This window comes from Urocampus carinirostris, chromosome 10 (assembly GCF_059441175.1).
Source record: "Urocampus carinirostris isolate Australia breed hairy pipefish chromosome 10, RoL_Ucar_1.0, whole genome shotgun sequence".
NCBI lineage: Eukaryota > Metazoa > Chordata > Actinopteri > Syngnathiformes > Syngnathidae > Urocampus > Urocampus carinirostris.
Window position 1 is genome coordinate 24,110,356 of NC_142358.1, and position 27,116 is coordinate 24,137,471.

The 27,116-nt window shown below is 40.7% G+C and overlaps 1 protein-coding gene and 1 long non-coding RNA gene across 11 annotated transcripts in view; both read right to left on the reverse strand.

The window, feature by feature from the left end:
• Positions 1 to 679: 679 nt before the first annotated feature.
• Positions 680 to 22,251, reverse strand: LOC148358451 (inositol-tetrakisphosphate 1-kinase-like). Of its 9 annotated transcripts, none has more exons than XM_088344970.1 (12): positions 22,185 to 22,251; positions 13,302 to 13,330; positions 11,641 to 11,736; positions 11,430 to 11,454; positions 11,002 to 11,124; positions 7,772 to 7,889; positions 7,596 to 7,697; positions 7,484 to 7,524; positions 7,232 to 7,375; positions 7,071 to 7,138; positions 3,464 to 3,626; positions 680 to 1,109 (listed from the first exon to the last, which is right to left on the reverse strand). In XM_088344970.1, exons 2-12 carry the CDS (start codon positions 13,304 to 13,306, stop codon positions 852 to 854), a joined length of 1,143 nt encoding a protein of 380 aa, XP_088201096.1. In that variant the 5' UTR covers positions 13,307 to 13,330; positions 22,185 to 22,251; the 3' UTR covers positions 680 to 851. The 9 variants fall into 9 exon arrangements, with proteins under 9 accessions (XP_088201096.1, XP_088201098.1, XP_088201097.1 ...); XM_088344973.1 differs by having other exon boundaries at positions 849 to 1,109; positions 7,232 to 7,397; XM_088344972.1 differs by lacking the exons at positions 13,302 to 13,330; positions 22,185 to 22,251 and adding an exon at positions 21,515 to 21,600.
• Positions 22,252 to 22,958: 707 nt separating this feature from the next.
• LOC148358452 (uncharacterized) overlaps positions 22,959 to 27,116 on the reverse strand; it is a 30,399-nt gene continuing 26,241 nt past the window's right edge. For both annotated transcript variants that reach the window (XR_015851580.1, XR_015851581.1), the window contains exon 2: positions 22,959 to 26,217. This is a non-coding gene — a long non-coding RNA (uncharacterized LOC148358452). The remainder of the gene's footprint in view (positions 26,218 to 27,116) is intronic.

Sequence of the window (27,116 nt, forward strand, 5' to 3'; positions counted from 1 at the left end):
TTTTTAGAATGAAAGTAAAATAATATATTAGGTCCCTGTTTTAAGCACAAAATTCAATATTAAGTTTTGTAATATTGCTGTAGTTTTTTAAAATTTATTTTTAAATTTTTGTAGTATTTCCACAGATTTTTCAGTAATATATGTAGAATGTTGGTAATATTACCGTAGTTGTATTTTTGTAGTATTTCCATTGTAATATTGCTTTAGTATTTTTTTATTACATTCCTACTGTCTTGATATTTTTGTATTGTTTCTCGTGTAATATAGAATAATAAGTATTGTTTATTATAGTATTACTGTTGTAGTATTTTTGTTGGATTATGTATTTTGTCTTTTTAGAATGAAAGCAAAATAATATATTCGGTCCCTGTTTTAAGCACTTAATTTGATATTTAGTTTTATTGTAATTTTGTAGGGTTTCTCTAGTAGTTTTCCCACCCCTAACTTAAAGGGAGATTGGGTGTTATCTAGTGCCTCCTAGTGGTTAATTTAAAAAAAATCAATATTCGTTTGAATAATAATAATAATAATAATAATAATAATAATTTCCTTTGTATTGTCATTCTTTGTAACAATGTACACAGAACGAAATGTCGATACACCTGACCCGTTGTAGCGAGCCGATGCAGCCAACAGAGGGCGCCGCCATTTTACCAATGTATAAGTCTTAGGTATGAGCAAAAATACTTGAACCATCATATAAACATAGAGGTTGAGAATTGTATTGGTCATAACATAAGTCTCGCCTAGAGGGCGCTGACAAGATTGTCTGCCATTTTGATGCTAAGGATACCTAAAAAAAAAAAAAAACCTCATGAAAGGCTGGGAATAAATAAGAAATTGGTGCGTTTTTACAATCTTTCTTGTGCTTTGGAACAGAGTTGCACTAGACGGTACAGTGACATCTTGTGATCAAATATTACACAGTGTCCCTTTAAGGACAATATAGTTTTGACTACAAGTTTTTTTTTCCACACATGAAAGAATTGTTGCTTATATGGCGCGCTCCGGCCCTTTTTCCTGATTTGCCTCAGAAGCCGCTTGTTTATCCAACACGGACTCGATGTGACTGAGCAACGAGGAGAAGAACTGAGGCACGCCTTCGTAACCTGGCAAGAGAAAATAATACTTTAGACCAGTGTTTCTCAACTGTTGGATCGGGAGGTTGGCAGACTCCTTTTCAGCCATTTTGATGCAAAGAAGAGAAAAAAATGACAGAGGGTCATTTGGACTCCTTGACAGTAGATGGCGATGATTCGATGCAAATGCCAGTTGAAACCCCTCATTTTGGAACATACAGGTTTGTTTATATATGTTGAGCAAGATACAGATACTAGATTTGTCTTTTTTTAATTTCATGATATAGAAGACTAAGACACTAAATTAAATTCAAAGTGTTTATTGTCATATGCACAGTAAAGAAACACGATTCCCTGCACAATGAAATTCTTACTTTGCTTTCCACACAGTTGCCAGCGTAGTAAAAAAAACTATTTACATGTATACTTGAAATAATATAACGAATATTAAATAAAAATACGAGATTAACTCAAAATGAGTTAAGGCAATGAAATAAATACAAGATAAAACACAGTTGAAAGTGACTGTAATGCAAGAATAGTAAATGAATGAATAAATAAATAAAGCGTTTTGGATTTCATTAAAGGGACATTATTTATTCATTCTTTTATTATTTAGAGTCTCCTATGGGTTAAAAAAATACCTAATTCATTAGAAAAACAAACCAATATTGATTTGAATAATAAGTAAAAATATATAAACTATCACATAAATGTGAATTTTTGGGAGCAATTTTGTATTTATTTGACTCAACATGAATGTTGGCCTTCCTGCTGCCACAGGTCCCACAAAACCTTTTTTTTTTCTTTTACTTTTTCTGGCTTCTCGTTTTCTTTTTTTTTCGCCTTTAATTTCTTTTTTTCCTTGCTTTTTTTCAGTTTTCTTGATTTCTTCTTTTCTTTCTTTTTGATTGTCCGCCATATTAAGTTTTTGTTGTTGTTTTTTTTTCCCAAAAAATTTTGAACATGACAATTACAAAGTTGGTATGGAAAAGTAAAAAAAAATAATAAGAAGTCAACATTTTCAAGAGAACATAAGGTGTTGTCGATATACAGATAAAAAATAAATAAATAAAAATAAGGACATGTTTAAAACAATACCAGGGGGAGATTCTTAAGTATATTATAAATCCCTGTGTTCATCAAACAAATTCACTGACAAAATTCTGAAAAACAGATTTACACTTTTAATATTTCGTTTGTGGATGAAATATTTTGCTGTACATACGATAAGATTTGATGCATTTACGTAATTCTCGTCAAAATGTGATATGATCTCTTGTTAAATTGGTAGGAAAAGTGGAGATGACCGGGGTAGGCCAGAACTACACATAGTCTTGTACCCTTAATGCGAAGGGTACCCCCAAAAACCTTGTGAAAGACAAAAAAATGCAGTGCACAATATGGCAGTTTGGTCACAGTGAGTCTCGGTAGTTTGTATTCTTTTTGTGCTTTGTAGTGATCGTTTTCAGTTGCACAAATCAAGTTATGATTATTTGTAGAGCCCTTTATCAAAAGAAGACTTCCGGCCATGTGGTAGAAGGCAGCAAGAAAAGTAGCTCTGCCAAAAACCATTACACACTAATGTAATACCTACTAGGAAAACGACAGAAAGGGGATAATTTGTAATGTGCATCAAAGAAAAACACTTCAATAGAATATGGTCAAGAAAGGGAGACTTGTCGAGGAAACTGGCGCAAAGGAGAAACAGACCGAGGGAGCAGAAGGGATGGCGCCGGCAGGGTTGGGTAGGGTTACTTTAACTGGATTACTTTCAATTACTTTTGGATTACTCCAATACCAAATATGCTCATAAAAGACAAAATAAACTAAATATGAATAAAATTATGACTCACAACACGTTGTAAGCTTTCTCTCCTGGCTTTGATCTCTTTGATCTCCGGCAAAACTAACATAAAATGCGACAGAAACAAAATGAAAATAAATCCAAACAGCTTGCCAACATCATTTTTGCCGTTCCATGTATTCCGTTACTCTCCAAGCCTGCAAAAAATTTAGTAATTTTATTCATATTTAGTTTCTTTTGTCTTTTATTAGCATACTTGGTATTGGAGTAATCCAAAAGTAATTGGAAGTAATCCAGTTAAAGTAACCCTACCCAACCCTGTTAAAGAGAACATAATTAATTGTTGTTAATTGTTTTGGTTTTGCTGTTAGATTTGTTTTTTTGAAAAGCATGAATGTATTCTACTATCTCTGGTTCAAACGGCACAATCCTTTTCATTCAATAAATTTGAGAAGTGGAAATCATTTTCTTGATTTGAGTCTCGACTTTTAATTAGGGGGGAATGGTGAACAGTCTGACCTGTTGAAAACCACCGCTTTAGATCAACTGGTCAGGTCTCGAAAACGACACTGCTCACCTGGAAAGACGTTAATGTCGATGACCGTGATGGTGTACGTTTGTATGTTGATGATGACGTCAACGCCGAAGAGGGCCATGCCGAGCTGCACTCGCAGTTCTTTGACCAGGGCGGCCAGGGCCTCTGTGCTGGGAGGAGGCAAGCTGGGTTCTTGCTCATCCAGCTTGAGGGGAGGAGGACATTTTTAGACATTGCACGATCTCAGTGATGGTACAAATCCAGTTGCCAAATTCGTAACTGCCACTCTTGCTTAAAAATACCCAAGACTAGAAAAAAGGCATCCGAGGTGTAAAAGTGTTGCTTGGGGTCTCCAACTTCAGTCCCTCCCTCCATATATTAACAAAATAAAACAGTGTTGATTTCATCTCATCTCATCAGCTGCACCGCTTATCCTCAGTAGGGTCGCGGGGGTGCTGGAGCCCATACCAGCAATCATCGGGCAGTAGGCAGAGGACACCCTGAACTGGTTGCCAGCTAATCGCAGGGAACACAGGGACAAACAACTCGCTCGCTCATTCACACCTAGGGACAATTTGGACCGGCCAATCCACCTGAAATGTCTTTGGAATGTGGGAGGAAACCAGAGTGCCCGGAGGAAACCCACGCAAGAACGGGGAGAACATACAAACTCCGCACAGGTAGGCTGGTAGCTGGATTTGAACCCACACAGGAGGTTCCCAAGACCTTAGAACTGTGCCGCACACGCGCTAACCACTGCGCCGCCGTGCTGCCCAGTGTTGATTTGAATAAGCAAAAATGTATGAACCATCATATAAAACAGCATTTAAAAAAATAGTTAAATTATGTTGAGAAAGTTATATATTTTTATATAACATGAGCTGAGTGGTTACTGCTTTCGCGGCACAGTTCAGAGGTCATGGGTTCAAATCATACCAGCATTCCTGTGCAGAGTGTGCATGTTCTCCCCGTGCTTGCGTGGGTTTCCTCCGGGCACTCTGGTTTCCGATATTCCAAAAACATGCTTGTTAGGTTAAATGACCGGTCCAAATTGTCCCTAGGTGTGAATGAGCAAGTGAGTTTTCTGTTTCTGTGTGCCTTGCAACTGGCTGGAAACCATTTCAGGGTGTCCCCTGCCCACTGCCTGAAGGTAGCTGGGATGGGCTCCAGCACCCCTGTGACCACACTGAGGATAAGCGGTGCAGATAATGCATGGGAAAAAATAAGCAAAAATGCATGAACCATGCATTAAAAAAAAAGTTGTATGTTGAGTAATGTATATTTATTTTATATAACATGACCCTCATCAAGATTGTCTTGCTGATACGGCGACCCAAAGACTCGTCACCTTGCAACAGTCGCAATGCGGTTTGAATGATGAAAGACATTGAGACTTCTGATTTGTCCAGGGATGTATTTATACTGAATGTATAACAAATGGGATTGAATACTGGAAGTTTCATGAGCTAACACTATAAATCATAAGAAAACATATGTAGTTTTATCACTTTGAGTTTCAATGATTTTTATTCTTTTTTGTGCTTTGTTGCACTCGTTTTTGGTTGCATTCAAGACTTCATCTAGTGGTCAGATTTTACACAGAGTCCCTTTAAAAATATGTTTTCCTTTTTGCTGCAATCTCCATTGTTCCTCAAACGATGGGGCATTCAAAGCACATAAAACATTGTTGGAAATACACCATCCTGTAGAGCTTGGCTTCTGCAGATCGGATGGATAGTACCATTAAAGTTTCTTTTTTACTTTAGTTTTTATGTGAAATTTAAGACCTTTATTAAAGTGAACGCACTCGAAAATATAATGAATCATTAAGTGATCCGACAAGATTGGAGAAGTGACAAAACAATCATGACAGTAATTAGCACATAGCTTCAAATGTGTTTTAAACGCGTGGTCTCCAATGGAATTCGACAAGTTCATAAATAAGTTGTATTTGTTGATGAAATGTTAAGCCATCGTTTTGCATTTTAGCCAGCACAAGCCTATTGGCGACCTTCATGCCAATTTTATCACCTGAGTCCTCTTGTGAACTTACCCCATAAAACAATATATTCTTTATAAAGCATCTTAACTGCACATTAGAGTGTACTGCTCTCAAGGTTTACAGGATGGCCAAACGTCTTTGTAGATTTGCATTTGTCTGATACTTTTTACATTTCAATATGATTTCTTGCTTAATGTTCCTTGAAATGTTAAAAGTTAGGGAAATATTTTTGAATCCAACTTTATTCTTCTCCACAACAGTATCTCGGACATGCCTGGTGTCTTCTTAAGTCTTTGAACAGAACTGTGAGACTATCACAGAGCATGTGCATTTACAGGGTTCCTACAGCTTAAGGCAAGTTAAATTCAAAACTTTTTAAGACTTTTTTCATGCCTTTTGAAATCAAATTTTGGGCCAAGTCAGCAAAAACAAAACAAAACACACAACTGAAACAAGCATAACAAAAACAATTGCTTACAGTACTTTATTGATCGTTTGTCAAAACTGGCAGATAATAACTGATTCGAAAAATCTCTTCTGCTACATTCATGAAGCGTTTTAATCATGAAGCACAAAAATGACTTTTTGCTCCATTACACTGTGATATTCATGACGAATTTTGGGTGTAGTATCAAACAAACATGCTTAGAAAAACATACTTGGATGAGGAAAATCGATAATTATTACTAAATATTTGTCATCTTTTGCTCATTGCCCTTACCTGTGCTCGCTCGTTTGGCTCCATCTGCTGTTTGTTTCCTGATTGGTTCACCTCCTATTTAAACTAAACACTCTCATTTACTCCTGGTCAGTCCGTCAGCCAACCTCTGCACATGCAAGGCAAGCACTTTTTGATTCAGGCTCTCGTCTGTCCCGTCCTATCCTGTATCTTACTTGACCACGCTTTGATCTCCCATCCCGGCTCCCCGACTTGTTTCTGCCCACCGACCAAGCTCCAATCTCCCGTTCCGGCTGCCTGACTTGTTTCTGTCGAATGACCACGCTCCGATCTCCCGTCCCGGCTGCTCGACTCGTTTCCGCCCTCCGACCACGCTCTGATCTCGTGGGTTTCTCGTGCCCAGCGATCGCCAAATCGCTGCCGTTTATTTTCCCGCACCTGACTTCTCCGCTTTCGCAATAAAGCTTTGTGTGAACTGTTACGCGTTTGGGTCTACCGTATGTTCTGGTTCTGACAATATTTGTGTTTACATTTTTATGTCTTTTGGCAATGGATGGAAATTGCAAGACATTCCAATGCTAATTAAGGTCTTTTTTTTAGAATAATGAATTCAATGCCTTTTAAGACTTTTCAAAGATTTGCGGGGACCCTGATTTATAGGGAAACTTAGTGGATTCTATTTGTTATCATCAGTCGTTTAGGACAACATTGGGTCATCCCGATATCTTAAACTGAAACTTAAGAGGCCAAATGATATTGCATAGCAAAACAGTTCAGTTTTCAGATTTGTAGAAAAAGTATATATAAAAACTAATAAAATAAATTCAAATGCAATACAATAAACGATTGTGTCCCTATTGTTGTCCATCCTTGACAAAATGTAAGGTATCTTTGTTTGAAGCTTGAAATGTGGCAAAAGGTTTAAAAGATCAAGGGGCAGAATACTTTTGCAAGGAACTAAAACTCACCGCTGTGAGATCAGAGCTTGACTCTGGTTTGGACACTTGCTGGCTGTTAAAGAAGATAGTCTTCCTGTCTGTGGGCAAATAGAAACCACAAATGAGTATGCAACGAGAACAAACAGCTGTGGAATGGAAAAGTTAATTTGGACGGGAGGTTTTTGACTTACCACACGGTCCACTTGGGAAGTTCTTGAGTGAGGGCCTTTCCACACAGAAGTGTCTTTCCCCGATGACAAAGACCTTGTGCAGGACAGCTCCGTGGTTGACAAAACTCTGCAACACGCATGGAGGATGGATCTCCACCAGACTCTCTGCATTGAAGATCAGCGACATCTATCCATCCATTAAACAATGATGCACAATTTCTGAGAACATTCAAAAGGTTAGCAATCAACAAAGGCAACTGGACTTGCACTCACCTCATGGGAGAGAGAACCATGTGCCACTCTGGTTTTACAAACTGTCCAATGGTAGAACAAATTTTACCTCTGATTTTAAAGCCATCAAATAATGCTGAGGTAGAAAACTGACCCAGAGGGAAGCTCAGGTTCTGAGCCATCACCTTCTCCTCAAGAGAAGGCATGTCACTTGAATTGTGGACCTCAAAGTAAGGAGGACTGCAAACGTGCCAGTCTGACAAGCAAAAACAAGAAGGTTTCTCAAGGACAACATGGTGTATAATGTACTTAAACAGAATCGTATCTGACCTCTGAGTGAATTGTGCAGTTTTCTCATGATTCTGTACGAGGCAAACCGGTCTAGAATTTGAGTCATAGCGGGTAAAGGATCCAGAACAACAGTTCTACTGTGAAGTGACACATAGCTCTGGAACACAGCACACAGACACATTTTTCAATCACACCTAACAAACTAAATAAGAGCTAGCTTGATAATTATTTTCCACTGAAATCAAGTATGTACACAGAGAAGCACTAAGTTGTGCTAGGGCTCCAGCCCCTCAGCTTTCCACGCCAAGTCGTATACCCCCAGGTAAGCTATCGAGAGTTGAAACTATTTTAATTGATATTCAACCAAGACTTAATACTTTGCAATGATTAGGCCCTTCACAATCGGCACAGATTCTTAAAATAATGTCCGGCACAATTATTGATATAGTGATGCAAAAATCCAAATATAGTGGTACTCAATGCCGGAGTAGCCAATCGAGAAGAACGAGAGATTCCCTAAAGACCTAGCACATGTGAAGGTGGAGAAAAATAATTTGAACATGTATCTGTCACTTGCACTAAGTGAACCTACGCGTGCATTCATTCTCTAACCACCTTTAAGTCCACATTCAGCGCAACAGATGAGGTGAGTTTTAACATCTGGTGAAATTCTCCCCTCCCAAATTTGAAGTTGGTTTGGCCCACCACCACTCTTCATTTCTCTCGCGGTAAAATGAACACAACAGCGCGAATTATTTGAGGCAGGTATGACGGAGGGAGGAAAAGGTGCTAGGTGGAGACGAAAAAAGTAAGAAAAGAAACACACTAAAACAAGGACTCATCATTAATTTCACTCATCTTGCACGTTTTGCCTATCGTGTATGTGTCCCAGGCTGTGATACCGTGCTACGTGTTTTCAGAATTTAGCAGTTAAATGCCTTCCACTTAAATAAGCTCGTAGTGATGGGAATACACATCTCTATTTTCTAAAAGCGGCTCTTTTGCCCTGGCTCGCTAAAAAGAGCGGACTCTTTCAGCTTCTAAATGCCTTTTGAAATTGTTTTTGTTGCTTCTATCCATATAGATAGATATGATAGATAGATATATACTTTATTCATCCCCGTAGGGAAATTCACACTTCCAGCAGTCTACCCCGTTGTTTATTAACAGATTAACATGATGCCCGAGGGTGCTTGTAGCGGAGTGGATGACGTCACGCCAGTCCAAAAGTTCGACATTCCTGCGGCAGATGGAAATCTTTTCTTTGTGAGAATCCAGGGATACACCACCTCGTGTTAGCAAGTCCGCCTCCTCTCCGATTCCCCCCGGCTTTCATGTCTCTGTTTAGCGACGTTGAAGCCGGATTTCTCCAGGTGGCTCCGGGTGGCTACACGTTAGCGTCCGGAATGCTAAACGTGAGCCACGTTTCCGCAAAACACAGCAACTGCGCTCCCTGTGCGCTTCGATGTTTTCAAAAAGCACTCGATGATCCTATTTGGTCGTGAGTTCGCATTTACCATGATTACGGATGGTACCGAAGACTTATAACGCCGCTAGCCGCTTCGCTAGCTTCGGCTTTTCTTCCACCATGGGCCCCTTCATCACGCCGGCACGAGAATTCCTCAGGGCAAGGAGTTGAAATACACGCATTTCTTGTGCGTTAAAACCCATGTCCATAGGATATATAAGTAATCCATAGTGTAGTTGTCAAAACGGGAAGAAAAAACACCGAAGATAGGAGCAGACAATAAAACAGTTGGGCAGCTGCTGGAAAAGGCAGCCGCTTTGATGTTACTATGATGATATACTAGGACTTATTAACGTTATGCACAAAATTACTTTGGGGGAACAAATAAAGCTTATAAAAAAAGAAAGGCAACAACAAAAAAGAAACAACAGATGAAAAAAATAAAACAAAGGCACTAAAAGAAAAAAGAAGAAACAATAATGTAAGAACTAAAAAGCAGTAAGAGGCTTTCAGACTCAAAAAATACAAGGACAATGAGAAAAAGGAAGGAAAAGAAGAAAAAATGAAAGTTAAAAAAAAAGCTAGAAAAAGTAGAAAAAGAAGCTTGGGGAAAAAAATGAAAAAGAAAAAAAACAGGTCCTCTCACAATATAACTACCTCACAGATGCCTACCATGTCATTGGGCTGGCATATAAGTTCCTGTTGAGCATTTCCTGTACTTAGGTTGCATTCGAGCTGAGCTTCTCCATTCCTTGTTATTTCCAAATAATGCAAATTTTGTTTCATGAGTCTGCTTGAGGAATGCCAAAGCACATTTTGGATAAGCTAGCTTCAATTGAGTTAGTTGTACATAACCATGGGCAGTATGCATGGGTGTAGAAGAACACAGCATTCCAAGACAAACAATTGCTACCCACCGTGAAATTTGGTGGCGGTTCCATCATGCTGTGGGCCTGTGTGGCCAGTGCAGGAACCGGCAAACTTGTTGAAGTTAAAGGCCACATGGTGATTAGATATTGGATTCCAGTCAGTATCAACAGATACCAAACAATGTTCGAGAATCCACTAGAAAGCGTTAAATAATACATGCTGTCCCTTTAAAGCAGCCTGAACTCAACAGTTAAAGCACTTCTAAAACTAAGAAGTCGGACATTTTTTAATTTGAAAACAATATGTGGGCACTTGATTATGAAGGCCAACACCGTTCAAAATAACTATGTGTTTCTGTTATTAGTTGGTCTTTTCCTAGGATCTATTGAATTGCACATGTGTCCCTAAAATAAAGAACAAAGGCTTTATGTATTTATGTCACTACTGACCTTCAATAAGATTTGTATTCATTTTATTGTACCAATTTTTCTTGTCACGTCATGTTTATTTGTTTAGTTCTTACTTGTGTTTGTAATCATCTACGACATGGTTAGATCAACTTCAAACTTAATTTAAGAAAAACATATTGACGATCCAATTATTCAACGAATCGTTTCAATAGTTGTTTCTTGCAGCCCTAGTTAGCTGTCAAACTAAAGGTCTGTGGGCCCAATGTGGCCTGCCACTTCATTTTAGGTAGCCCCCGGAACAATGCTGACAATAACACTAGAGAAAATGTGGCTGCCTCGCATAAATGACTTGCAATTTTAAATATGTCCAATGGATGTCGCCAAAGACAGATGCCACTCGCAAAGCACACACTTGTAGCTGTATTTGCTGACTCTCATTAATCAACCAGAGAACATCGAAGCTAATGGAGAAGTACACAAGATTAGGAGCAGAGTATGAAATGATGACATTTTAGCTCCACCTGGAAGTTGACCAGGAGCTGCTTTGAGTGGATGTCATGTTCCGCCTTTACGATGACGTCAGACAGTTTGTGAACAATAACGTCGAAGGGTCCTTGGGGCTCAAGTGGTTGAGTAAGATCAATCTAACGGAGAAAAAGAAAACATTAGTCCTTACTGTGCACCACAGTCACAAAGCCTCTCAAGGAAAACTTAAAAAAAGCTTATAGGAAGAGGTGGCTGCAGGTGGCAGTGACACGGATTACTAAAAATGCGGACATCTGTAAATGACACCCATGGCCATGCATTGAAGACAAGCATTAAACTTTACACACTGCACTGCAAACCGGTATACGTGCGTTTCAGATTAGATGCAAGAAAACAAATTCACACATACCAGAACACAAATCTTCAAGTTGAGAAAGTATTTGCTTTAGACAAAAACAATTACCTCCACCACCTCCACTCCATGATCCCTGGACGAACATAGGCAATTGATTTATTTTTAGCTTTATTATTGAACATGCTTTCAAAGTGGAATGTTTTTAGAACTTTTTATTAATGACACGCATTATTGCTGTAAGGGCCCTGTTCTAAGTGGATCCACTCTCAAAACCTTGATTTGCATAAGGTAATAAGATGACAAAAGTCATGTAACTTACGCACAGAGCTCTGCAAAAGAGTCCAGATTCATCCTCCTGCGTTTCTTATCACTGATGCAGAATCCCACCTTGCGGCGCGACATTTGGCTGGCTCTTCTTGAGACCCACCGACAGAAGACACTCAAAGACGAATGTTATGCCAACCCTCTGGTCCAACCTCCACACTCCACCAGTCCCAACAACCACCCACCCACACCACAGTATCTCCAAACAAAAGCATCAGAATGACAAAACGAGAGTGCAACTCAGTTTACCTGTTTAATAGCCTCACTGCTTATGATTAGCAAAATGGTTAATGACAGGCACTACTATACAAATCTGTGGTTGAGGACAGGGTTGGGTAGGGTTACTTTAACTTGATTACTTTCAATTACTTTTGGATTAATCCAATACCAAATATGCTAATAAAAGACAAAAGAAACTAAATATGAATACAATTACTAAATTTTGTGCAGGCTTGGGGAGTAACGGAATACATGGAACGGCAAAAATGATGTCGGCAAGCTCTTTGGATTTATTTTCATTTTGTTTCTGTCGCATTTTATGTTAGTTTTGCCAGAGATCAAGGAGATCAAAGCCAGGAGAGAAAGCTTACCATGTGTTGTGAGTCATAATTGTATTCATATTTAGTTTCTTTTGTCTTTTATTAGCATATTTGGTATTGGAGTAATCCAAAAGTAATTGAAAGTAATCAAGTTAAAGTAACCCTACCCAACCCTGGTTGAGGATAAGAAGTCTGACTCATACTTCAAAGTGGGGTTCACATATGTTTTCTTTACTCTTATTCCAATACCAGGACTGTTTACAGTTGAGTTTGAAATGGACAGAAAATGCTATGCTGTTAGAGAGAAAATATATTGGAGTTCTAAGTTTGATGAGTGGTCAAATTAATTGAGGCAACACAAGAGTCAAATTAGTCTGAACAAAAGCCAGGCAATTTAATAAACGATGGATAAGACAACAGACAACATTTAACATAACCTGTAGTAAAATAACATTCTTACTTGGTTTTAGGTGTGATAAGAAATCCTAAATTTGGTTTACCAACACTGTCATTAAGGGTATTTCTCTTTGAGTTAAATTTCGGTTGATAACCAACTATTCGTCGCTAAATTTACAAGTATTCGCACTGATGATGATTTAGAATCAACCTGAATCTGTTTTTGTGTCATGATTTAAAGTCCCATAGTCCCATACACTTCAAATTTCAATGACAATTAAAATGAACGTCAAAAGATTCACAACACAAATCAAATACAGGGAATCCCAAATCCATGGGTATTCCAAAGTCAAGATACAATAAATAATCCAAATCCTACTGAGACCTTGATGTGAAGCTCTAAGATGAATCAGATACTTAATGTGGAGCTCTACGATGAAACATATTTTTTTTTTATTCTTGGTCTGGGGTGGATCGCCACTTGGATCAACACGATTTCCAATTCTCCAAGGAATCAAAGAATTTTCCCTGGGCGAAATCATCCTGGCCAAAGGACTCCTCTTTTCTTTTTACCACTCATCAAACTTAGAACTAGTCCAGTAGCTTGTCTTCCCTCTGCCTAACAGCATAGATGCTACAATAGTTTAGTAATATAAATGTAGATAAAGCGTAAGGGTCCTACATATGCTCATAAAAAAGCTGAAGTAATGTAGTAAAGTACTTCATTAGTCTTTTCCATCCATCAATTATCTGCACCACTTATCCTCAGCAGGGTTGCGGGGGTGCTGGAGCCCATCCCAGCTATCTTCGGGCAATGGGCAGGGGACACCCTGAACTGGTTGCCAGCCAGTCAACCTGACATGCATGTCTTTGGAATGTGGGAGGAAATAGGAGTGCCTGGAGGAAACCCACGCAAGCACGGAGAGAACATGCAAACTCCACACAGGAAAGTTATTCCTATAAAATATATAATATAAAATATAATATATAAAGTTATATAGTTATATATATATATATATATATATATATATATATATATATATATATATATATATATACTGTGATGTTGAAAAAACATTTATTTGTCTTACCTTAATTTGATAATGAAGTTGGCAACGGTAGCAGACATTTAGCATTTCCCCGACTACTTACCTTTACCAGGCTTGGGCATTACACATAGTAAATAAATCTAAACCAGATAACCACGAAAACTTACCAGATATGAAATAGGCCCCACAAACGCGGACACTCTCAATGATGACTTCTGCTCTGTCAGTCATTCTTATGTTTTGCAGGCACAGGTAGAACATGTAAACTCCACATGGGGAGGCTGAGGTAGCTGGACTTAAACCCTAAACCTCTGCACCGTGGGGCTGTGTGCTAACCACCCCGGCACCTGAATAAAGTTTGTGTTCCTTAAAATTGCAATTTGTGCACCCAGCTGGGGATGTTGGTTTTGTAAATTGCGACTTTAAACACGCAACTCAACATGCAATTGTTCTTGCACTCCATTCAAATTCGAACTGCTCCCCCTGCTGTTTTGGGTCAACAATGCGCACTCATCTTGTGGTGATGTGGTGATAACGAAGGCTGGGTTGGGATCCGTACACCAACGTCTCTTTATGCAAGGGAAATGAAATGACCACTGAGTACTTTAAATTGATAATTTTCACATCAACAATGACTACTGCAACCAACTGTAGAAATACAGTGGCTTGCAAAACTATTTGACCCCCTTGAACTCTGTGACCTTTTGCCACATTTCAGACTTCAAACATAAAGACATAAAACTCGGGCAGCCCAGGGGCGCAGTGGTTAGCGCGTGTGCGGCACAGTTCTGAGGTTGTGGGAACCTCCTGCGTGGGTTCAAATCCAGCTACCGGCCATACTGTGCGGAGTTTGCATGTTCTCCCCGTGCTTGCATGGGTTTCCTCCGGGCATTCCGGTTTCCTCCCACATTCCAAAGACATGCATTTCAGGTGAATTGGCCGGTCCAAATTGTCCCTAAGTGTGACTGAGCGAGTGAGTTGTCTGTCACCGTGTGCCCTGCGATGGGCTGGCAACCAGTTCAGGGTGTGCCCTGCCCACTGCCCGGAGATGGCTGGGATGGGCTCCAGCCCCCCCGCGACCCTAATAAGGATAAGCGGTACAGCTAATGAGATGAGATGAGATATAAAACTCTTATTTCTTGTGCAGAATCAACAAGTGGGACACAATCATGAGGTGGAACACACTTTATTGGCTATTTTAAACTTTTTTAACAAATAAAAAACAAAAAGTGGGTGTGCAAAATTATTTAGCCCCTTTACTTTTAGTGCAGCAAAATTGTCCAAAAGTTCAGTGAGCTAAATGATTCAATATTGATCTAAATGACTAACGTTGTTGAATGGAATCCACCTGTGTGAAGTCTGAAATGTGGCAAAAGGTCACAAAGTTCAAGGGGGGCAAATATTTTCACAAGCCACTGTATGTATTATTATTTCCAGGATGAGTAAGGAAGAAAAAGTGTACCAGTGTACGCATTCTTCCTCTTCCCGGGAGTTCCGCCTTCAAGGTAGCACGCAGCCCCAAACCTTACACTGAATTGGCAAGATTGTATACACTTTAGATTACAAAAGCAGTTTTCCCTACTCTATTTATCCATTGTTTTTGTAAAATAAGCCAAATCAGTTATTCTACAGTGCATCCGGAAAGTATTCACAGCGCTTCACTTTTTCCACATTTTGTTATGTTACAGCCTCATTCCAAATTGTATTAATTTAATCTCTTATCTCAAAATTCTACACAAATTACTCCGTTATGACAATGTGAAAACTTTTTTTTTTTTTTACTTTTTTTGAATTTATTAAAAATAGAAAACTAAGAAATTACATTTACATAAGTGAATGCCTTTGCCATGAAGCTCAAAATTGAGCTCAGGTGCATCTTTTTTCCACTGATCATCCTTGAGATCTTTCTACAGCTTAATTGGAGTCCACCTGCAGTAAATTCAGTTGTCTGGACATGATTTGGAAAGGCACACACCTGTCTATATAAGGTCCCACAGTTGAGTGTGCATGTCAGAGCACAAACACCAAGCATGAAGTCAAAAGAACTGTCTGTAGACCTGCGGGACAGGATTGTCTTGAGGCACAAATCTGGGGAAGGATACAGAAAAATTTCTGCTGCTTTGAAAGTCCCAATGAGCACAGTGGCCTCCATTATCCGTAAATGGAAGACATTTGGAACCACCAGGACTCTTCCCAGAGCTGGCCGGTCTTCTAAACTGAGCGATCGGGGAAGAAGGACCTTAGTCAGGGAGGTGACCAAGAACCCGATGGTCACTCTGTCAGAGCTCCAGCGTTCCTCTGTGGAGAGAGGAGAGCCTTCCAGAAGGACAACCATCAGCAGCAATCCACCAATCAGGCCTGTATGGTAGAGTGGCCAGACAAAAGCCACTCCTTAGTAAAAGGAACATGGAAGCCCGTCTGAAATTTGCCAAAAACCACCTGAATGACTCTCAGACCATGAGAAACAAAATTCTCTGGTCTGATGAGACAAAGATTGAACTCTTTGGTGTGAATGCCAGGCACCATGTTTGGAGGAAACCAGGCACCGCTCATCACCAGGCCAATACCATCCCTACAGTGAAGCATGGTGGTGGCAGCATCATGCTGTGGGGATGTTTTTCAGCAGCAGGAACTGGCAGACTAATCAGGATAGAAGGAAAAATGAATGCAGCAATATATAGAGATATCCTGGATGAAAACCTGCTCCAGAGCGCTCTTGACCTCAGGCTGGGGCGAAGGTTCATTTTTCAGCAGGACGACCCAAAGCACACAGCCAAGATCTCAAAAGATTGGCTTCAGAACCACTCCGTGAATGTCCTGGAGTGGCCCAGCCAGAGTCCAGACTTGAATCCGATCGAACATCTCTGGAGAGATCTGAAAATGGCTGTGCACAAACGTCTCCCATCCAACCTGATTGAGCTTGAGACTTATTGCAAAGAAGAGTGGGCAAAACTGCCTAAAGATAAGTGTGCTAAACTTGTGGGATCATATTCAAAAAGACTTGAGGCTGTATTTGCTGCCAAAGGTGGATCAACAAAGTTTTCTATTTTTAATAAATTCAAAAAAAGTTTAAAAAAAAACTTTTTCACATTGTCATAATGGAGGATTTTGTGTAGAATTTTGAGATAAGAGATTAAATTAATAGAATTTGGAATGAAGCTGTAACATAACAAAATGTGGAAAATGTGAAGCGCTGTGAATACTTTCCGGATGCACTGTGTGTTAATAAAGGTACCTTTCATGCATGTCTCAATTTTTCTACCTACAAGTGGGCACTTTTGACTGTATCTGACTTTGGTTTTGTCACGGTCGCCATGACGACCAGTATGCCACGCCCCCGAACTCAAGCTGAAGCAGATCAGCTGATTGCTGTTCTGCTATTTAAGGCTGGATTTTGGGTTTGGCGGGTGCTGGTTCATTACTACTCATTATTCACAATCCCGGTCTGTTATGCCTTGTCCTGTTTTAGTCTGTTATGCCTTGTCCTGTTGAGTTCGTGCCGGAGGAACTCTGTATTGTTCTGTTTTGCCTCGGAGTATTGGGCGACTTTTATTTTATTAAATAAAACCTATGGATCGTCAACGCATTTGAGTTCTCCCTTCATGCCTCCTGCCTCCGTTCTGGTCCGGTCACCTTCCACGCCACCACGCCCCGTGACAGAATGAACCAGCCAACAATTGAACTAAGCGAACGATCCCAGCGCGACTTGGGGAGAGCTGGAAAGCGCAGTTTGGCAGGCGCCTACTGAGTTGGCCTTCCCTGCCCGTTCGAACCACGGCCCCGCCCGTCGTGGCCCTTGCTGTGCCTCGAATGGGGTCCCAGGAAGAATTGACGCCTGCCTGCCCGACTCCCGTGCCGATTGCCTGCTATTCCCTCTCCCCTGCGTGCAAGTCCGACTCCGACTCCGCTGCCCGTCGGGCCGACTCCGACTCCGCTGCCCGTCGGGCCGACTCCGACTCCGCTGCCCGTCGGGCCGACTCCGACTCTGATGCCTGCCTGCCCGACTCCCGTGCCGACTGCCTGCTATTCAGTCTCCCCTGCGTGCCGGTCCGACTCCCCTGCGTGCCGGTCCGACTCCGCTGCCTGCGTGCCAGTCCGACTCCGCTGCCTGCGTGCCAGTCCGACTCCGCTGCCTGCGTGCCAGTCCGACTCCGCTGCTCCTGTTTTGCCGGTTCTGATTTTGACTCCCTCATGTCTTGTCTGTTTTGTTTTTGCCTGTCCTGTTTATCTGTCCTGTTTTTGCCTGTCCTGTTTATCTGTCCTGTTTTTGCCTGTCCTGTTTATCTGTCCTGTTTTTGCCTGTCCTGTTTATCTGTCCTGTTCTCGTCGGTTCTGCCTGTCTGTCATCCCCTGTCCAGTTGGCCACCAGACCCCCCCTGCCGAGCGCCGATTCCGATCCGCCCGACGCAGATGGCGCCTGCCTCTCCCGTTCCTGCGTGTTCGGAGGAGGGAGCAGGGTTGCCCCAATCGCGATCGTCAACATTCCGGGGCGCGAGGTAGTAATTTTTTCTTTTTTGGGACCTCGGGAGCTGTCCCTTAAGAGGGGGGCTCTGTCACGGTCGCCATGACGACCAGTATGCCACGCCCCCGAACTCAAGCTGAAGCAGATCAGCTGATTGCTGTTCTGCTATTTAAGGCTGGATTTTGGGTTTGGCGGGTGCTGGTTCATTACTACTCATTATTCACAATCCCGGTCTGTTATGCCTTGTCCTGTTTTAGTCTGTTATGCCTTGTCCTGTTGAGTTCGTGCCGGAGGAACTCTGTATTGTTCTGTTTTGCCTCGGAGTATTGGGCGACTTTTATTTTATTAAATAAAACCTATGGATCGTCAACGCATTTGAGTTCTCCCTTCATGCCTCCTGCCTCCGTTCTGGTCCGGTCACCTTCCACGCCACCACGCCCCGTGACAGAATGAACCAGCCAACAATTGAACTAGGCGAACGATCCCAGCGCGACTTGGGGAGAGCTGGAAAGCGCAGTTTGGCAGGCGCCTACTGAGTTGGCCTTCCCTGCCCGTTCGAACCACGGCCCCGCCCGTCGTGGCCCTTGCTGTGCCTCGAATGGGGTCCCAGGAAGAATTGACGCCTGCCTGCCCGACTCCCGTGCCGATTGCCTGCTATTCCCTCTCCCCTGCGTGCAAGTCCGACTCCGACTCCGCTGCCCGTCGGGCCGACTCCGACTCCGCTGCCCGTCGGGCCGACTCCGACTCCGCTGCCCGTCGGGCCGACTCCGACTCTGATGCCTGCCTGCCCGACTCCCGTGCCGACTGCCTGCTATTCAGTCTCCCCTGCGTGCCGGTCCGACTCCCCTGCGTGCCGGTCCGACTCCGCTGCCTGCGTGCCAGTCCGACTCCGCTGCCTGCGTGCCAGTCCGACTCCGCTGCTCCTGTTTTGCCGGTTCTGATTTTGACTCCCTCATGTCTTGTCTGTTTTGATTTTGCCTGTCCTGTTTATCTGTCCTGTTTTTGCCTGTCCTGTTTATCTGTCCTGTTTTTGCCTGTCCTGTTTATCTGTCCTGTTCTCGTCGGTTCTGCCTGTCTGTCATCCCCTGTCCAGTTGGCCACCAGACCCCCCCTGCCGAGCGCAGATTCCGATCCGCCCGACGCAGATGGCGCCTGCCTCTCCCGTTCCTGCGTGTTCGGAGGAGGGAGCAGGGTTGCCCCAATCGCGATCGTCAACATTCCGGGGCGCGAGGTAGTAATTTTTTCTTTTTTGGGACCTCGGGAGCTGTCCCTTAAGAGGGGGGCTCTGTCACGGTCGCCATGACGACCAGTATGCCACGCCCCCGAACTCAAGCTGAAGCAGATCAGCTGATTGCTGTTCTGCTATTTAAGGCTGGATTTTGGGTTTGGCGGGTGCTGGTTCATTACTACTCATTATTCACAATCCCGGTCTGTTATGCCTTGTCCTGTTTTAGTCTGTTATGCCTTGTCCTGTTGAGTTCGTGCCGGAGGAACTCTGTATTGTTCTGTTTTGCCTCGGAGTATTGGGCGACTTTTATTTTATTAAATAAAACCTATGGATCGTCAACGCATTTGAGTTCTCCCCTCATGCCTCCTGCCTCCGTTCTGGTCCGGTCACCTTCCACGCCACCACGCCCCGTGACAGGTTTATTATTTAAATCTGTCACTTTTTTCCTTTCCCTCATGTAGGTTTTAGATCAGGGGATGGTGTAATAATAGTCAATCGTATGCAATAGTCTGTGCTCTGTGCAGCCGTTTGAGACTCCTTGTGATTAAGGGCGTCACAAATAAACATGACTTGATTTTAGTGCCGACAAAGCTTCCTTTATTGAACAACAGACAGTGCCACTGAAACAGATTTGTTGCTTTATGATATTGGATTTTTTTTTTTTTTTTACAATAAACACACCAAAATAGATACATATTTTCCAACCCTGATGTTTTTAGTTTTTCCTTGTCCTCATATTGGTTTTAGATCAAGGGATGGTTTGATAATAGTCTGCTGTCTGTAATAGTCTGTAGTCTGTACAGCCCTTTGACACTTCTTGTGACGAAGGGCTATACAAATAAGTTTTACTTGACTGACTACTACTAGAAATGCCCACATTTTGGACAAATAACAATGGGTGCTAAATAAATATTAAAAAAAAAATCCCCTTATTTTTTTATTCAAGTAAAAAATATTTCCCAGGGAGTCCCAAAGTTTGTTTGCCATTATTATTTATTCAACTATGGACTTCCTGCAAGTATAAACCAGTTTGTACCATTACGTATTCGTGTCCAGATTTACTGTAGATACGATATATGACCATCAGGTGGCGGTAGTTGTATGGATTTTGGCTCCCCCATGTCACCGCTGTAAACTCCCTATAAATACACACTCTATAAACAGTATCTTTATTCTTTGGTACAACATGAGCCTAAGGATTCTCTTGTGCTGTTAATCTATGCAGACTTATTTTTCTTCTATTTATTGATTCTAAAATCACTTTTATATATGTTTTTGTATTTACCTTGCTACTTAGATTTATTATCTTTTTTTTATTTGCCCAGCCTTTAAAGTATGACAGATTTTACCCCAAAAAATGCACCGCAAATTGTACATAGTAACAGTCATTTTTAAGTTTTGCACGGATAAAGTTTAATTGAGAGAAACATTTTTATTGTAACTATATCTGTGTCTTTCTATGACAGACTTTGGTATTTATATTTATGTATGTATCACTTTATACAGTATATATGTTTTAATATCAGAGTAAGTTGGGGTTTGTATGCTTTTTCTTCAGTTAGAAAGGCCCAGGTATAACACACCGTTCAATCCAATTACTCAGTGCCAAAAAGCAGATCTATTTTGCCTCCCAAAGCAATTACACCTATGGCGGTGTGTGTGGGTGAGTGTTAGCCGGAACATGACCTATTATGTGTGCCCGTGTGCATGTCCTCTCTTCATTTTCCACAGTGACCCGTCAGGATTCGGGGTTATGGATTACTGTCCTTCTCAATTAATGTGGACCATCAACACTATTTCTGTACGAAGATGAACAGAGCACTCTCCGAGCTTTACAGAAATTAGATTTCAAACAGTCTCTGCTTTTGTTCTTGTTAAGTTTAAACTTTGATAGACATTTAAAACAAGGAGAGAATATTTCAATAGATTTTGAAATCGCAAGGAGAACAGGGAGAGAAGCCTTCAAATAAGAAAGTCCAACCTGTTTTAAATGCCCTCCCCTGAGCCCTTACTTTTTATTATATCTTCAAAGTAACAAAAACCAGATCATCCATAAGAAAAGTGGGAATCAAAGAACAGACACATGATTGGCCAACAGTGAAAATGGTGTACACAGCACATAATAAAAAAACAAACAAACTCTAGTGTGAAATAACAGTCAAAACAACTGTGTGCAATGATAATAGAAAAATTACCTAACAGATCTGGAATCCTCAGCAAACTTCTTTTCAGGTGTCTGATAGTAAAGACCGACTAAATGATTTACTGCATTCTCCCGATTATAAATCAGTTATTTCTTTATTTGTAGTTTGGCCTGTGATGCGATTTTTACTCCGGTGAGACATACTGGTATATGTGAAACTATTAACACTTAATTACAGAGTATTTCATTTCACGTGTTATTTTCACACTAAACCACAAGAGGGGGCTCTAGGCCTGTTTTGATCATTTCAACCCTGCCGTGATATGCTGAAAAATAATAATAATAATAATAATATCCTTGTATTGTCATTCTGTGTAACAATGTACACAGAACGAAATGTCGATTGCACCTGACCCGTTGTAGCGAGCCGATGCAGCCGCAGCCAACAGAGGGCGCCGCCGACCACTTTTTAAGTCTTAGGAATGACTCGGCCGGGGCGCGAACCACCGACCTCCCAGTCTCAAAGCGGGCTCCTTACCATCTAGGCTACTGAGCTGGTAATGTCCTCCCACGTGAAATATTTCCCTCCCCCCAGTATACATCACTAAAATTACTTTGTATCTCATTTTGGGGGAAATGTAAAAGAATAGTAAAACACAGAAAATGTGCATCTTGTATAGAAATCCCTTTTGAGCTAGTTGAAAATACCCAACTTTTCTTACCAGACACAAATGTTCTGAAGATAAGGCGTCGTTTGGCCAAAGTCAACATTTTCAACTTGCCCAAAAATATTTCTAAACAAAGTGGAAATACTCTGTGCATTACGGTTCTATTACATTTCCCCCCAAAAAGTGAGTCATTTTAATGATCTTTGCGTAAGTGATGTATGAAAGGGGGCGCTATTTAACGCTGGGCGACATTTTTGGCACGTCAGCGATTACTTATAAAAACAACCCAACAAGAATGACACTAAAAACAAAATAGTCTTCTGCAGATTACAAGCTGCAAATAGTGAAATATGCAACTCAATAGTGGAATGCGTACGTGAAGTAGAAGTGGAAGGCTGAAGAGCCCGGATTGTTAACCGTGACAGTGACACCTAGGATGAAAATTTCATTGGGTTTCATGATTTGGAATGAAAACAATAGTTTGGTAAGCGTGATATTTATTCTAGAGTTATCAGAACAACTCCTAGTATGTTAAGTCGTTACTGAAATTAACAGGCATGTTAATTATGTAACGCTCATATGCTGTACGAATTTATTTGGTGGGTTGCTCTCTTTTATTTGAATTGCCTTTCAAGGTGACATATATGTTTTGGGTGTTGGGTTTTATCAAATACATTTCCCCCAAAAATGCGACCTATACTCCGGTGTGACTTTTATACAGTTTTCCTTCTTACCTAGGAATTATTTGGGTTGTGTGACTTAATCTCCGGAGTGACTGAAATATACGTTACTTATCATTCCCCCTTTTCATATTACAACACAGAAACATATCAATCAATTCTTTATTGTAAGATACATTAAATGATTTACTTTACAGTAATTCATTCATAAAAGTGGCACTTACAAAATACAACAGAAAGCAAAACGTTAATGAGCAGTGTTTTACCCATCTGGCACAATAAAAGTTGAATCAAATGAACAACATAAGGATCATCAGTATTTGCGAAGGCAGAATGGAGATAATTATGTCTCAAAATTTGTTTTACTATACACACATTCTTTATCTATTTCTTCGAACTCACGCAAACAGTGAAGAAAATAACTATTTGAACAACCTGCTATTTTGCTATTTCTCTCACTTAGAAATCACGGAGAGGCCTGAAGTTTTCATCATAGGTGCATGTCCACTGTGAGAGAGATAAACTAAAAAGAAAAATCCAGAAATCACAATGAATGATTTTTTTAAGGACAGTGTTAATATTTGGTACGTTAGCCTTTGTTTACTATTACAGAGATCAAACGTTTCCAGTAGTTTTTCACCAGGTTTGCACACACTGCAGGAGGGATCTTGGCACACTTCTCCACACAGATCTTCCCTAGATCAATCAGGTTTCTGGGCTGTCCCTGAGAAACACAGAGTTTGAGCTCCCTCCAGTGATTTTCGTTTGGGTTTAGGTCTGGAGACGGGCTGGGCCATGCTAGAAGCTTGATAGGCTTCTTACAGAACCACTCCTTGGTTTTCCTTGCTGTGTGTTTCAGGTTGTTGTCGTGTTGAAAGACCCAGCCTCGACCCATCTTCAATGCTCTGACTGAGGGAAGGAGGTTGTTCCCCAAAATCTCAATACACGGCCCCAGTCATCCTCTCTTTGATGCACTGGACTCGTCTTCTCCCATGTGCAGAAAATCACCCCCAAAGCATAATGCTACCACCCCCATGCTTCACAGTAGGGATGGTGTTCTTCGGATCGTACTCCTCATTCTTCTTCCTCCAAACACACTTAGGGGAGTTATGACCTAATGGTTCTATTATGGTCCCATCTGACCACAAAACCTTCTCCCATGACTCCTCTGTATCATCCAAATGGTCGTATGCAAACTTAATATGGGCCTTAACATGTGCTGGTTTAAGTAGGGGAACCTTTCCTGCATTGCATGATTTCAAACCATGACATCTTAGCTACAGTAACATTGGAAATGGTGGTCCCAGCTCTTTTCAGGTCATTAACCAACTCCTGTCTCGTAGTTACAGGCTGATTCCTCACCTTTCTTAGAATCATTGATACCCCACGAGGTGATATCTTGCATGGGACTCCACGCCGATTGAGATTGACCGTCATGTTAAGCTTCTTCCATTTTCTAATGATTGCTCCAACAGTGGACCCTTTTTCACCAAGCTGCTTGGCAATTGCTCCGTAGCCCTTTCCAGCCTTGTGGAGGTGGGCAACTTTGTCTCTGGTGTCTTTGGACAGCTCTTTGGTCTTTGCCATTTTATAGGCTCAAGTCTTACTGATTGTATTGGGTGGACAGGTGTCTTTATGCAACTAAGGACTTCATACAGGTGTGTCTGATTCAGGATGATACATGGCGTGCAGGTGGACTTCGAATGGGCGGACTAACAGGTCTTTCAAGGTCAGAATTCTAGATAATACACAGATGTTCAAATACGTATTTAAAGCTGTATCAAATAAATTAATTGTTAAAAAATTATGCATTGTGATTTCTGGATTTTTCTTTTTAGTTTATCTCTCTCACAGTAGACATGCACGTAAGATGAAGATTTCAGACCTCTCCATGATTTTTAAGTGGGAGAAATAGCAAAATAACAGGGTGCTCAAATACCTATTTTCTTCACTGTACATCGAGCTGTCATAAGCACCATATTACGGGTTGTGTGCATATTTTGTGTCATTAAAAATCTCACCGAACTCTTGAAAAAGTGCCAAAGTATCAAAGGAATTTACTTAAAAATCACAAAAAAGGGTAATAATAGTAGTAATTGGACACATCATTGGTTTTATACTAACATGCAAAGGCAAATACAAGGGTGTGGCTAGACAATAAGAGGTGCCTCAACTCCTGCCTAACCGCCCTCTCTAAAACATAGTGCTCTTTTGGAATTACAATTGTCTTTATTGTCATTGATAAAATCCTAGAGAAAATTATTTACAACAAGATTAGACATTGGACTCCAGGATAAAAACGTACTTTAAAAAAGAAAATAATATAAAAAGCATGTCAGGATCATTTTAGAAAGAGATCAGTATTATATTTATTATTATCATTATAATCATACTTATGTATACAGAGGTAAAAAATGAGAGTTTAGATATGTTGTATTTAAGTATTTGTGCAGAATTTCCATGTTTTGGATTACTATTATAAAAGGGAGGTCCGAAAAGGAAACACAACAAAGTTTGAATTTCCTAGAGTTGGATAAAATGTACTAAGGTTCAAAATGAATGGCACTAGCTGTCTTTTCTCAAGTATTGCAACTTGGAGTTAGAATTTACAATTAGAATTGTCAATGATTGATTTAACATTTTCCTCCTTGGGGGGTTTATTGAGATTGCTGTACGTAGTGTCCAGTATTTTACCCTCCCTGGTTGCCCAGTCCAAGTATTTAATGAATTTAGGGAGTACAGTCTTTTGGTCCGCCCTCCTTGTCACCAGCGATAATAAAACCTCCGTGTGGGTGGGCATTTCAGAGCTTTGATAGGGAAAACCTTGATATTTTTTGTAGAATGAACTCCAATTGTATGTAATTTGAATAAAAATGCTTTAAAATTTTTACAAAAAAAAACTTTAACTGCATATTTTTGTGTATATTCTTTATTTATAAATGTACAGATCATAAAGGCAATGTGTGTAAAGACAATAGTGCCATATTTGTAGCCTCTGAGCATTTACCCCACTAAATGCCACTCAGTACATGTATAAGTTTAGCTCTTAAGTTAGATCTACTCTTGCAAATGACGTCGTTGGATCCTCTCTTTAGACACAACGGGGATTTAGGCTGAGAAGTCTGAGGCACCAAGAAAGTGAGAGCAGTGAGCTGCTAACCTCCTTAAAGCTACAAGTCGGCGATGCTTTAAGTCACTGATTCTACTTCATGCTTGCAGGCGCATGTGGTAAGACGTTTTCATGAAATGTACTGCATTCAAACTTAGCTCGGTTTTGTATTCTGCACAAGGTATTTCCTAGCCGAAAAGCTTGAATAGTAGGGATTTTAAAAGGCTGAAATGATTTGAAGACTGCTGCTGTCCGTGGTCTTTACATTCTCATATGGCTCTGCGGGCAGGAGACAAACCTGTGGAGTAGAAAAAAAAGAATTTACAAATATGTACAAAATAATAAACATTTGAAATAATTTATTACTTAATCGAGTTGAAAAAAAACTGTGATTTTGACCCAAATTCAATATATATAAATAAATATATAAAAGCATGCTCACACAGCACTAAAACAGCCCAGAGCAAAATTATTAAAATAAAATAAGTAAATTGAAGAGAAGATGGAAGGATGCAACAGTCGCTTTGGAATCCATTTACTTGGAGAAAAGGCCTGAAAGAATATATAATATAAAATGATATTTTGTGTACATTTTCTAGGGGCGTGGGGAACAATTAAGAGGTGGACTTGCTGGTGTGTTTTTGATCATTGTCCTGCTCATGATCCACGAGCACTTTGTTTGAGAGCACGAAATGATGACCTGACATTCTCCTCCAGGATCTTCAAGTAAACACCAGAATTAATTGTTCTGTCAACAACAGCAATTTATCCTGGTCCTGAGGCAGCAAAGCAGCCCATCAAAGGTCCATGTTCACGACTCCACTATAAGAAAGACAAAGGCCAAAAATGGCATCCATTGGAGAGTTTCCAGGCAAAAAAAACACTGCTGTCAGAAAGGAACACAGAGTCGTCTCATATTTGCCAAAAAGCATCTTGATTATCCTCGGGACCAGAAGATCCTGAGAGGAGATCGTCCATTAATTCGTTTGTGCCCCCAAACTTAAGCGCTCTTGGATCATGCATTAGGACAACAATCCGAAACACACCAGCAAGTCCGCCGCTGAAAGGCTGAAGAAAACGAAACAAAAAAAATGTTTTGGAGTGGCGTATCAAAGTCCAGACATAAATCCAATTGAGATGATTTTGATGTTACCTTAAATTGGCAGTCCAATATGGCAGTTTTTAATGTTTTTAAAT

Excerpts from the sequence above, each read along its gene's own strand:
- LOC148358451 (XM_088344970.1), bottom strand. Across the intron at positions 7,525-7,595 it reads GAACCTGAGCTTCCCTCTGG|TTTGTAAAACCAGAGTGGCA; the intron begins GTCAGTTTTCTA and ends ACCATTGGACAG. Across the intron at positions 3,627-7,070 it reads CAAGCTCTGATCTCACAGCG|CTGGATGAGCAAGAACCCAG; the intron begins GTGAGTTTTAGT and ends CCTCCCCTCAAG.